This window comes from Pantherophis guttatus, chromosome 4, assembly GCF_059756535.1.
Source record: "Pantherophis guttatus breed Tessera chromosome 4, ASM5975653v1, whole genome shotgun sequence".
In the NCBI taxonomy this organism is placed as follows: domain Eukaryota; kingdom Metazoa; phylum Chordata; class Lepidosauria; order Squamata; family Colubridae; genus Pantherophis; species Pantherophis guttatus.
The window spans coordinates 73,582,546-73,595,993 of record NC_142066.1 but is presented as its reverse complement, the minus strand read 5'-3'; the positions used below and the strand labels follow the sequence as shown (position 1 = coordinate 73,595,993).

The 13,448-nt window shown below is 38.5% G+C and overlaps 1 protein-coding gene and 1 long non-coding RNA gene across 8 annotated transcripts in view; one reads left to right on the top strand and one right to left on the bottom strand.

The window, feature by feature from the left end:
- Positions 1-1,282: 1,282 nt before the first annotated feature.
- COA1 (cytochrome c oxidase assembly factor 1) overlaps positions 1,283-13,448 on the bottom strand; it is a 118,791-nt gene continuing 106,625 nt past the window's right edge. For 4 of the 7 annotated variants that reach the window (XM_087892410.1, XM_087892411.1, XM_087892412.1 and 1 more), the window contains 5 exons: positions 10,655-10,709; positions 8,397-8,494; positions 2,706-2,857; positions 2,014-2,090; positions 1,283-1,454 (listed from right to left, as the gene is read on the bottom strand). In XM_087892410.1, coding sequence (XP_087748536.1) covers positions 1,367-1,454; positions 2,014-2,090; positions 2,706-2,857; positions 8,397-8,484 — 405 coding nt within the window. In that variant the 5' untranslated portion in view covers positions 8,485-8,494; positions 10,655-10,709 and the 3' untranslated portion in view covers positions 1,283-1,366. Of the gene's footprint in view, positions 1,455-2,013; positions 2,091-2,705; positions 2,858-8,396; positions 8,495-10,653; positions 10,710-13,448 lie in introns of those variants that run through there. The other 3 variants (XM_087892414.1, XM_087892415.1, XM_087892409.1) reach the window with 2 other exon arrangements.
- Positions 5,924-13,448, top strand: part of LOC148114166 (uncharacterized) — a 113,674-nt gene continuing 106,149 nt past the window's right edge. Inside the window, exon 1 of the long non-coding RNA XR_015733896.1 lies at positions 5,924-6,027. This is a non-coding gene — a long non-coding RNA (uncharacterized LOC148114166). The remainder of the gene's footprint in view (positions 6,028-13,448) is intronic.

Below are 13,448 nucleotides of genomic sequence, written 5' to 3'. Positions count from 1 at the left end.
CCCCTTTGGGATCTTTTTGTGCGGGGCAGAGGGGAACCTGGTCTTTGGGTGTTAAGTGAATTTCGTTGTATGGGTATACTGTGTATACATGTACAATGACAATAAAGTATTATTTAGTGGTCCACAGGATTTAAAATTATGAATTTAGTGGTTCCTGAGGTCTGAAAGGTTGGAGACCCCTGTCCTAATCCATGTGAGCCACCGCATTCCTAGCAATTGAATAGATTTTTTTAAAAAAAAGAAATTGTATGAACCTTACACTAAATGCTATATTTTAAAGGTTCTTGGCTATTCTTTGGCTATAGAGTGCATTTTAGACAAGTAGCTTTTATTTGTTTTTAATTTTTATTTGTTAGATTTGTACTCCCTTCCTTGAAGAGCTCAATGCAATATATACAGCATAGTCTCTTCCAGTTTTTCCACATTACATTTGTGTGAAGCAAGTTGGGATAAAATAGCATTATGGCCCAAAATTATTCAGTGAGTTCCCATGGCTGAGTGTCTCCTGCTTTAATACATTGCCTGCTAAACCACACTGGCTCATTTATAAGACACCTGAAATTAAACATTATTTAGAGAAAGCATTTTGGATCTTACAAAAGTATATGAGTACAGCACTTTTCAGCTACTAATTAAAGCAGTCATTCCTTTTTCAAGCTCCCACATCAGCCTAGAAAAATACTTGATAATTTTAATAACCTATCCTATTAACATGATTTAATATCTTTTTTTCAGGCACCCAGAGAATACTACAGAAAATAATAGTTGCTTCAATGAATAGTAAGCAAATGCTGTGCTCAGGCAAAATATGAAACATTAATCCCAAATTATTTTTAAGCATCACAGCCCTAATACCTCAGGAATATATGCAAATTATTTTAAAACTGGACAGGATATAAAATTCCAAGCAAATTAAAATCTACATATACCTTTTATCACCCTTCACCTGCTTCAGTCTAAACCCTAAAGGATCAGTTAAGCAGTGTCACTGTGGTACCCAGGAAGTGTATCTCCTCAGTGATGGTTCCTGCCTAATGGAATTATGTAGTCATAGAGATATGTATTGCTTCTACCCTTTTGACTGCAAATTTGTTAAGGACTTGGTTGCAAGGATGATGGCCAATTCCACCCAATGGATTTCTTTTAATTCTGTCCTCTATTCAGCTACATTCTTGTCTCTCTACAATTTTATTTTGCATTTCTTTTACATTTGTAATTGTAAGCCATTCAGAGTAGTTATGAAGGCAATTAAACTTTAAATAATAAATAAATGGTTCATATGTTCTGGATGTCCATAAGAATGTTTATTGCATTGAATATACTAATACAAATAATAATAATAATTCAATTCTATATATTATGTATTTTATCCAGAAATAGTCTTCATAGAAGAAACATACACTGGAATTCTGTGGCCATTGCAGAGCTGTAGCGTGACTTCCTGTAGACTCCAGCTAACAGAAAAAGTTGTTAGAAATGATAATTGAACATGGTAGAAATATAATAGTTAAGATTTTAACCTAGAATAGGTTCATTGCTGCAATCCTCTCAATACATCATTTGTTTAGGTCTTTTAGATAAATACTATTAAGAATAATTTTATAAATTATTAAAATCATTAATTTTATAAAAAAAGCTTTAAATTGTTGATATTCCTAGTGAACTAAGTTTTTTTTTAATTATTTATTTTTGTATTGCCCAATCTGGTTTCCAATGGGTAAATACCTATTGTCTGAGGAAACTATATAATCTAGATGCAAATCAATGAAAACCTACACTAGTAGGTGGCTGTAGTATAACATTACATGAATCACTTTTGGAAATATATATTAGCAACTCAATTAACAATATGTCTTTATTTACATCAGAATACTTTATCAATTTCATTACCCATTTGTTTTTATCAAACTGCAATATCTCCTCTAAGGCTATTAAGTATAGTACATTATTTAATGTAGAATAACTATCATACACTGTATGGATGTTCAAATACCACTGTCTTTTAAAACTTACCTGTTGAGGGAAAAATCCATTTCTGAATTAACATGAAGATAACCACCTGATTTTTTTCCAGATACTGGTATTTTTACCTATAAAAGAAATCCTTCTGGTGAACTTTTGCAAATGTGAATTCTTTTGAAGGTAACATTCTTAATGTAGATTTAAAATCTAGTTAAGCAGTTAACAGAGAACACAGAAATAAAATCGTTAAGTCACAGTTATGTAATATTTCAATACAATAAAATGGGACATGATGCCATAAATCCATTGTGGTCATGTGATTTTCTGCTTAGCAACTGTAACCCTTGGTGATAGACATGCCTGTCCAAATTGTGGTCAGTAAGCAAGAACTACCTGTACGAGATTAAACAAAAACCTTGAAGATATTAGGAGGCTTAGGCAAAGTTTAAAATTTATTGAATCCATTTGTAGTCTCTTTTAAAATCAGTATGACACATACTTTTTTTTACACATTACTACTATAACTACACGTACTACTGTTATTATTCTGTTTTACTGAATAATGTTCAATAATAATTCCAAACTTTCAGAAATCCTGCCTCTGCTACTTAGCATAATACCATTTTCTGCCTTTATCTTAAAAACATCCTATAAACCTAGTCAAACTGAAACTGTTTTTTGTTCTTTGTCATGACGTCTGTTTCCTTACTTCACCATCAGCTCCTAATGCATCTGCTGGTTACCTGGGCTGTTGATTTATCAACACGGTTGCTTTTGTCTCTCAAGCTGATGTAGTGAACTTTCAGAGGGGGAGCACCAAGTGCTTCTAGGGCTAAGGGGTCTGCTTGAAGTTGCTTAAGAGCATCCTGATAGTATTTTGTTCTAGAGAAAACCCCTGAATAAAAAAGCAAAAAAGAAAAACAATATTATTTTGGACAGAATATCAAAAAGAACAGAATTAAATATTAATTAGACCCAGAAAGGCATCCAACAGATGCTCAAGCCAAGAAAATTAAAGTGCTGTGAGTCTCCTAGAGTTTCCTTCCTTTTACAGTCCCAAAGGTATTTTTTTCAAGAGACAACTGGACTTTCTTTGTTTTTCCCTGAAGACATTTTGCTTCTTATCCAAGAAGCTTCTTCATATTAGAAAGTCACTTTGCATTGAGCAAATAGGGGGTTTGTCGTTCTTTCTCATTCATCCCAAATATGCAGGGTCTGACTAAAACAATGATTAAATTGGTTACTTCCCAGCTTGGAATAAGGGATTCAAAAATATCAGGGGAGCTAAAGTCACTGTTACAAACCATGTTCTTTCTATTTCATGAGACAGGGACTAAGTACACCAGCGTCAGAATTGGATTTTCGTTAATTTCCTCCACTACAACTAATGAAAAAGGAATAAAAGTACCAGTAACTCAGTAGAAACAAAGGAGTAGGGCAAAAGAAAAAGAAACCCTCTTTTTTGGAAAGTACTTATTCCTTTCAATAAATTCTCCCACCAGAGTCATCATAGCTGTTTTACATCTTGATAAATCTTAAAAACAAGATACCACTGTTTATTTGACTAGAATTTGTTTAGAGTTAGGGAATAGAAAAGGCCTCTTAGTTGTCTTCCATAGTTAGTTTTGCAGCAATGAGTCTAGCCTGGAAGAGCAACATGTAACACAAATGTAGACCCATAAGGTTCAGTTAACTTGATTCTGATCTGTACTGAAGTTTTAAAAATCTCCTATTTGTTTTTTTTATTGCATTTTTACAATTAAACAAATATTTCTCACATCTTATGCATAACTGCGACCAGTTACATACCATAACATTCCAGTACAAATACACACTGTACATTTTTACTATACATTTTAATTCTACTTCTATTTTGTCTATTTCTTTTCATTTTTCTGTTCTCAATCCAGTCGTACCACTTCTCCCATATTGCGTAGTATTCTGAATCTATTTGTCCTTTCAGTTCAACTGTCAATTTGTCCATTTCTGCACAATCAAATATTTTTTTAATTACTAAGCTTTTGGAAGGTATGTTTGTATTTCTCCATCATTGCGCGAAAGCTATCCTTGCTGCGGTTATTATATGTAAAATGATATATATTATTCTTTTGTCGTATTTCCCTGTAACTATCCCTAGGAGAAATAGTTCCAGGGTATATTCTATCTGAAGTCCTGTTAATTCCTGTAACCACCTGTATATTTTCTTCCAGTATTTTTTTGTTTCAGGGCACAACCTAGAACCGTGATGGCGAACCTATGGCATGCATGCCACAGGTGGCACACGTAGCCATATCAGTGGGCATGCCAGCTCAGCTCTGGGGCACATGCGCACGCCAGCCAGCTGATTTTTGGCCCTTCTCGGCCCACCAGAAGTAGGGAAACAGGCTGTTTCTTGCCTCCGGAGGGCCTGGGGTGGGGGGGTGGGAGGCCCATTTTTCTTTCTTACATGGCTCCAGATCCTCTCCATTTATCTGGGAAGGGCAAAAACAGCCTTTCCCACTCCATCGGAGGACCTCCAAAGGCCTGAAACGGCCCATTTCCCAACTGCTGGTGGAACAGGAAGTGACTTTTTTGCTGTCCCCGGCCTCCAGAGACTCCTAGAAAGACTCCTAGAGACTCCTAGAGGGGCTCCTAGAGACTCCTAGAGAGGCTCTGGAGGCTGGGGCCAGCAAAAAATGTCACTTCCTTGTTAAATTTCTAGGATCTAGCCCAATAACTCTCAGTACTTCATCAATAACAGAAATTACTTATTTATTTATTTTTGAGAATATAACTTAACCTACCGTATTTTCCGGCGTATAAAACGACTGGGGGTATAAAACGACTTTTCCTGTTAAAATATAGGGTTTGGGCTATACTCGCCGTATAAGACTACTCCTCTTCCAACGCACACCAAATAAAAATTAAAAAACATCAACTGGCTCACCCACAATGTAAAAGCAGCTGTGCTAGACCCAAAATGGCCCCTGCAACAAGCAGGAACCTCACACAGCCACAAAAAGCCCCAAAAAACAACTTTCACACTTTACACACACAAAATTCCACATACAGCTTTGTGAGATTTTGTGCGTTTGTATAGTTAGAGTGAAATACTACAGAAACACACTAAATCTCAGAAAGCTGCACAAATATTATTTTATTTTATTTTTATTTTTATATGAAAACTAAATTTAAAACTTCCTAAACTTTAAATGGCTAGGTCTAAAAAAGAACAACTAAAAAAAACCCCAATTAACTATTTTTTTTAAAGCTCCCAAAGGAGAAAAAAACTTACCCAATAGAACAGAGGTCTCCAACCTTGGCAACTTTAAGACTTGTAGACTTCAACTCCCAGAATTCCTCAGCCAGCTTTGTTTTGCTGGCTGAGAAATTCTGGGAATTGAAGTCCACAACTCTCTGCCTGCTTGATTGCAGGCAGGGAGTTGCTTGCTGATGGAATGGATTCAGGCAAGCGAAGCAAGGCAAGCGTTGCAACTAGCAGCTAAGATAAGCAAGCTGGAGGGGGAAAACTTTTTTCCTTTTACATGGCTCTGGCGATCCCAGCTGTGTTGCCTGATTACCAGGCAACTCAGCTGGGATCATCAGAGCTTGGATCGCCAGAGCCATGTAAAAGGAAAAACTTTTTTCCTTTTACATGGCTCTGGCGATCCCAGCTGCGTTGCCTGATTAGCAGGCAACGCAGCTGGGATCGTCAGAGCTTGGATCGCCAGAGCCATGTAAAAGAAAAAAATTTTTTCCTTTTACATGGCTCTGGCGATCCCAGCTGAGTTGCCTGATTAGGAGGCAAAGCTGGGATTGTCAGAGCTTGGATCGCCAGAGCCATTTAAGGCTCGTCAGAGCCTTTCGGGCTGGTCTGCCTGGTTACAGGAGAACGACACCTGGCATATAAGACGACCCCCGACTTTTGAGAAGATTTTCATGTGTTAAAAAGTCGTCTTATACGCCGGAAAATACGGCATTCATATACATCTATAACCTTGCTTCTGTATCTCATAGGTATTCATCTAAATCTGAGGGAGAAGTTTTACAGACAAGGACTTATATACTTGGAGGGAGGAGTCAAAGGTAAGGCGGAGTTGGGAATGGGATGGGTTTAAGGGATTTAACCCATGCTAAACCATAGAGTGTAGAATAAATACAAGAGTTAGACATTTTATCTGACATTCCTGTCCCACCGGGAGTTGGGAAATGGCCATTTAAGGCCTTTGGAGGGCCTCCAAGGGAGTGAGAAAGGCTGTTTTCACCCTTCCCAGATAAATAGAGAGGATCTGGAGCCAGGTAAGAAAGAAAAACAGGCCTACCAGGCCATTGCGTGCCAGGAGTGGGGGGGTTTGCATGCGCGTGCGCAGGGCAGGGTGCATAGAATTATCGGTGTGGGCACATGCGCGCGGGACTCTCCCCCGCCCCCTCTCCTGGCACGCGATGGTTAACCATCACTGACCTAGAAGGTACCTTGTTTTTGACCATATTTCCAACAGTTCGGACCTAGATTTGTGTATATCTTCGCTAGTCTAGAGGGTGCCAAGTGCCAGCAATAAAACATTTTATACTGGTTCTCTTTGTACTTTCCCGATTTAGTTATTTTATAATTTCTATTCCAAATTTTCCCCCAATCCTCCAATTCAATATTATGCCCAATGTTTTTTGCCCACACTATCATAACTCCCTTCACTATATCTTCAGCTGTATCAAATTCTAATAAGTAGTTATAAATTTTTGTTATCAATTTTTCATCTGGGCCAATCAATAATTTGTCCAATTGTTGCAGCATCTTCTCAATTCCATACTCAACTTTATCTTTTTTGTACCGTGAAAAATCTCCTATTTGTAAGCAACTTTAAATACATTGGTATTTATATATCATATTATTCTGGATTTTTATATAGTTGCCCACTACTTAGTCAGGTAAATTTGGAAATTAAATTTCTTCATTGGTGCCTTGGAACTATTATTTCAGCATTGACACTAACAAAACATTTTGGCTTCTAGTGCTGCTTGGCTGAGAAAATCATTCCATTGGTTGGCAATCCAATAGCAAGCAAAGAAGAGCAGGATTTTTAGTAATGTTTACCAACCACAAGTTTCTCGTGTTTCTATTTTTTAGCAAATGGTGGGTCATATCTTGCTCTGTTCATGAAAGTAGAGCATGATGGCAAAATCTACATTTATAGAATTGTTTTGGCAGAACAATAAAACTTTGTTGCATCATATGCTTTCCCCCCCATAAGCTTGTATGATGGATGGAAAATTATTTTTGCAGCAAAAGATGTATAGTTACTGTTCTGGAAACTCTTTTGATATATAAAATATTAAGCTATGTAGGAAAAATAAGATTTATAAAATCCATTATCAGCTGAGATTATTTATATGTTTTTGTTGTTGAAAATGTATCACAAATCAGTTGGGATTCTACAAAATCAAATAATTTTCAAAAATATCTTAACTACAAAATGCATACCTTCTAAACTTTGAATCTGAAAAAATAAAGTTTTATGCCAGAGCCCTCATATGTGATTTGCATACCTTGTTGGAGAAAATGTATATCTTATTTCTTATAATTCATTTTAAGAGTCAAGCATTGTCAGTCATAGCCATATTCAAGGCAAATTTTGGATTTGTAAAGATCAGTATGTTTTCCTTAGAAGCACCATTTATCACCCCAATGAGATTGGCCTGTCTTTCCTGTGCCAGCAAGGAAATTCCAGCTGGCAGGGTCCAGGAGAAGAGCCTTTTCTACCAAGGTTCCTGCCCTCTGGAACATTATGATTCCAAGGTGAGATCCCTCCTCCCTTTGGCCTTGCACAGGATAGTCATAAACCTGGCTCTGCCGATTGGTCTCGGGTCCTGATAGGAGACATTCCATATTGGAGCTGATTGGTGGACTGAGAGAGGGTTCTGTCTCCATCCTGTTTGCATTCTGCTTCCTTCTTCAGTCATTTTTGCTAACTTTAATGTTAATGCTTATCATTTTAATAATTTATATTGTTTCTATTTTATTGTAAGCCACCTAGAGTCACCTGATGGTGATCCCCACCTATTTATTTGGATGGCAAATAAATAAAATGTTTGAAGGTCGAAGTCCTCCATCTATTAGCAAAATCAGAAATATTTAATTGGGTAGTATAAAAGAGGATTCTAAGTAGAGGAATACACAATATTTGGTTGATCCTCATATGAATAGGTGGGGATATTGTTTTTAAAATCTCCCCATTTAAAATCTTATTATAGATAGAAAACAATATTTCCAAGGAGAAATGTTAGTCCAATTCTTTGCCGACTATACTGGCTTTCTGTTTGTAAAAAAATTTGAGCATGGAGAAATGAATAGGACCCTGTACTTACAGTCTAAGAAGGTCCAGTTCAATTTATCAAGTTAATGCACAGACACTTCCTTTATAAATAAATTTCAAATTGCTAACTATGATGGAACTTACTTTGTACATAGTAGTATGTAAAAGCACCTGCTGCAATACATTGAATACCCATAAAAACAGCCATTTGCTGAAATTTTCTTAGGGACATATTTTATTTCCTAGGGAGAAAAAAGTTGGAAAACAAATTATTGTGCATGAGAAAAACCAGCCAATTATGTTAATGTTTTTTCAATATTTCCACAAGACTGGCCTGAATAAAAGCCCACATAGCATTCTGTATTGATTCTCTCTGAGAAAATACCAAAGGAAAACTGAACAGGCCAAATTCACTTATAAATTTATTTCAGGGATGTCACTATTTCAATAATTATTGGGGAGAAAATGACATTCCTGTATGGCTAGCAGTCAGAAATATAGCCTGGTATTCCTATGCCTTTGCATATGCATTGAATACATACAGGAAAGCAGGGGGAGGAAGATTTTTCAGACTTTGGAGGAAAGGTTCAATTTATTTCAAAATGAAATGTCACTCATTGAATAGGAATCAACTAGGGCCGTGATGGAGAACCTTTGGCACGCATACCCAAAGTGGTACACGAAGCCATGTCACCTGGCACACATGGCCTTGCCTGTTTGACTTCCAGGTTTCTGGCACTCATGTGCGTGCGCCGATCAGTTGTCCTTTGTGCATGTGGCAGTTCCAAAAACCAACCTGCGCATGCGTGCCGGCCAGCTGATCGTTGGGCACACATGCACGCTAGAACCTGGAAGTTTGGCTTTTCCAAAGCGTGACCCCAACAAGTGCACACATACAATGTTTCCGCGCATAGGCGACATTCACCATCACTGAACTAGGGGAACTCATAGAAGGAAGGGAAAGAAAACCAATGACATCATCATCAAGAAATAGATTGCATAGTTAGCAAGAGGAAACGTTGCCCCATTTTTGAGGCATTTAAGTACAGACAAAAGTAGACAAAATGATATTAGAAGATTTTGCAGTAGGTTTTTGTTCCCGTGTGTTCTTCATTAAACCTGTCTACCTTGCAAAGCAGGTATTTTTGTAACATTGCTGACATTCAGGCAGATGACAAATATCAGAGAAAAAGCAGAAAAGACAGAGTGCTGCTAAAGAAAAGAATTAATTTTCCCCCTTTTTTGATTGTTCACTTATTGTTTATTTATTGCATTTAGTGCAATGCAACATTTATTGCAATGAAGATACTGTATCCCGCTGATGCTTTCAAGAGATAAATATAGCTTGGATGAATATAGTACTTTGGAGATTCACACTTTGGAGATTCCCACTGATAGAATGGTATGAATTTTAAATCATAATAATCATAACAAGGAAGTAAACATAAAAAATAATATGCTTCCTTTTCAATTCTTTGAATGTGGATTTATTCATAAGCACATTGTCACAAGGAAACATTTATAAATAGTAACTACCACAGCACATGTAAGAACATTAGCATATGTATAATCGTATTAATTCGATAAGGACTTGCTTAGACGATATTATCAAAAGATCATTTCTCGAGATGATTAAGAAGCCCTGATTATTCCTAAAAGTGACAACATTGTAGCCACAAACAGGAAAATTTTGTAGAAGAACCTCGATGGTGCAGCGGACTAAAGTGCTGTTAAGTGCTAGCACTTAGCTGCCAGCTGCCCGCAATTAGTGCAAGTTCGAATCTCACCAGGCTCAAGGTTGACTCAGCCTTCCATCCTTTCGAGGTAGGTAAATTGAGGACCCGGATTGTGGGGGCAATAAGCCAACTTTGAACAACACCGCTTAGGGGGGGCCGAAAGCCCTAATAAGCAGGTATATACAAAAAAGTATGCAGGCTATTGCTATAATGCATTGTAAGCCGCCCTGAGTCTACCGAGAAGGACGGCATATAAATTGGACTAATAAATAAATAAATAAATAAAATGTTGGCAGAATGATTACATGCTTTGAAATCTCTTTTTCTTACATCTCTCAGTTAAAACCTGACTTAATCTACTGAGTCAGATTTTAAGTGAATAAAACAGGAGGGAAAGTGCAAATATTTTTGAGAATCCTCAGGAACATGGTCATTCATTCTTTTGCTCCTTCCAAGATGAAGTGATGTAACTTTACACATGCTTTTATACATTAGTAAAGATGCAACAATAATCTCTAAATATAGCTTTATCTTCTTAGGATATTCTAGGAAGAATAGGTTAGGGATAGATTGCCATGGAGAAAATCAATGTGGTTTCTAAGTTAAAAAATTACTTGATGGTGCATAATCAATCAATCAATCATATCTAATGACATTATAGCATACCTTGTCAAGCTCTTTCCAGGACGTTCTTTAATTGACTTGGTTAAGAAGAATTATTCTGGAATTTAAAAATAATTACATACATCAGTATCTTTAAGTTCCTTTAGAATAGGTCCTTTAAAAATGGCATCTTCCTCCTCTCCTAGTAACCAATATTACCCAATTTGGTGTCTTCTAGATGTTTTGAGATTACAACTCTTAGAATTCAAGACTGGCTTTGCAAAAAACTGATACTGCTGAAAAAATATGAATATTTTGCAACGTCCCTTTTTAAAAATGTTTTCGAGATGATGCAGCTTTAGAAGCTGAAAAATAATACCCCAAACTGGCCAAGAAATTGTTCTCTGGGTGTTGAACATTAGCATGAACAGCATGGCCAATGGAGAAAAAATGTACTACAACTTCTAGAAAGTACAATTATCCATCCCTGCTTTAAATTGTGAAAACAACATATACACTGCTCAAAAAAATAAAGGGAACACAAGCAGAAGACATCCGAGATCTGAATGAATAAAATAGCCTTATTAAATATTTTGTTCGTTACATACAGTAGATTTGTGTTCCCTTTAGTTGTTTGAGCAGTGTATAAACTACTGTATGTAAAGAACAAAGTATTTAATACGGCTATTTCATTCTTTCAGATCTCAGATGTCTTCTGCTTGTGTTCCCTTTATTTTTTTGAGCAGTATATAATCTCTATTCTCCTAACTGAGTTTTCCAAGGCCATTTTTCTTTTTTTAATCAGGTCTATCTTCCCCTTTATCTAAGTTCCAGGTGTCTGGGGATAATTGCCTCTTTGGGTGAAAAGAGTTCCAGATGGAACTCCTGAATCAGGAGATTGACCAATGGCTAGACTGATTTACATCATTTAAGGTGCTTTAGTTAACCAACATGAGCAGTGTACTATTAACCAAATTGTAATTTGAGTTAAAAATACATAATTGAATAAATTAAATCCAAAATGTGCAATATAAACAGTTATGTACACCAAAGTGAAACATTCTGAAGAAACACAATCAACAATCAAGTAAAACAAAAGTTAGACAAATATAAGAAATCCACATTAATTTAATTTAATTTAATTTCCAATTTATATACCGCCCTTCTCCCTGAGGACTCAGGGCGGTGTACAGCCAAGATAAAAAACATAGAATACAAATATTAAAAAAACATTTAAAAATATATATAAATTTTGGCCCAAAAGTTAAGAAATCACAGACTGATTAAAAGAATTTAAAAATTTCTAAGCCAACCCGGCTTGCTGGAAAAGATGGGTTTTAAGGGAACGACGGAAGGCATTGAGGTCATGGATTCTCCTTATCTCCGAGGGCAACTGATTCCAGAGGGTGGGAACCCCCACAGAGAAGGCCCTCCCCCTGGGGGTCACCAGCCTACATTGTTTGGCTGATGGCACCCTGAGGAGGCCCTCTCTGTGGGAGCGCACGGGTCGATGGGAGGTCGTCGGTAGCAGCAGGCGGTCTCGCAGATAGCTAGGCCCTATGCCATGGAGCGCTTTAAAGGTGATAACCAACACCTTGAAGCGCACCCGGAAGACCACTGGGAGCCAGTGCAGCTCGTGCAGGAGCGGTGTTACATGGGAGCGCCATGTTGCTCCCGTCACTACCCGCGCTGCTGCATTCTGGACCAGCTGGAGCCTCCGGGTGTTCTTCAAGGGGAGCCCCATGTAGAAAGCACTGCAGTAGTCAAGGCGAGAGGTGACGAGGGCGTGAGTGACTGTGCACAAGGAATCCCGATCGAGAAAGGGCCGCAACTGGCGAATCAGGCGAACCTGATAAAAGGTCCCCCTGGTTACAGCCGTCAGATGTTCCTCCAAAGACAGCTGCCTATCCAGGAGGACTCCCAGATTGCGAGCCCTTTCAGTGGGGGCCAAAGACTCGCTCCCAATAGTCAGTGATGGAGTCAACTGACTATATCGGGATGCCGGGAGCCACAGCCACTTAGTCTTGGAAGGGTTGAGCCTGTTCCTCCCCATCCAGATCCGTACAGCCTCCAGGCACTGGGACATCACTTCAAGGGCATCGTTGGGGTGGCCTGGGGTGGAGATGTACAGCTGGGTGTCATCAGCATACTGATGGTATCTCACCCCAAAGCCACGGATGATCTCTTTTTTTCCCCTTATATCTGATTGCCGTGAGAGGGTGATTGATGTTTACATCTGAGTCCAAAATGGCTTAAGTCTTTCTACTGCTGATGTGAGAGATCAGTGGGACTAAAATGACTTGTACCTCTGATTGATACTCTCTCCACAGGACCCTGGATAACTAGGACATGCCTACCAGCTATAGACTATCTAGCTACAAAATGTACTCATTGGGAGAACTCCTCAAACTGCGAGATGCCCCCCTCTCGCAGGTCTGGCCCTCTTCTTTATCGAGGGCCTATCTCGATGACGGTCTTTGGAGTCCAGAGAGATGGCATACAGCAAAAAAGAGGGTTATGGGGTTTTTTAGGGAAATTTTTAAATAAGATTTTAAGGAATTCTGGGAGGGGGATAGGTTGCGGGGGTTCGGAGGAAGACCCGCGGGGGAGGGTATCTGGGCCAGCCGATGGGCGTGGCATGGGAGGTGCGGACTCAGGGGTCAAGGAGAGGATTAGACCTTACGATACAGATGGCCATAACATCGATACTGTAGGTGGGAGGGGCAGATATGGCGGGAGCAGGGGGCCACATCATCTTGCGGGAGTGCATCCTCGCTGGTTGCAAGCGGTGGCACGCTCCGACCCTCAAAGCTCTTCTCGTTCCCCAGGTTGTACGGAATTTCGGACCCCAGGCCTT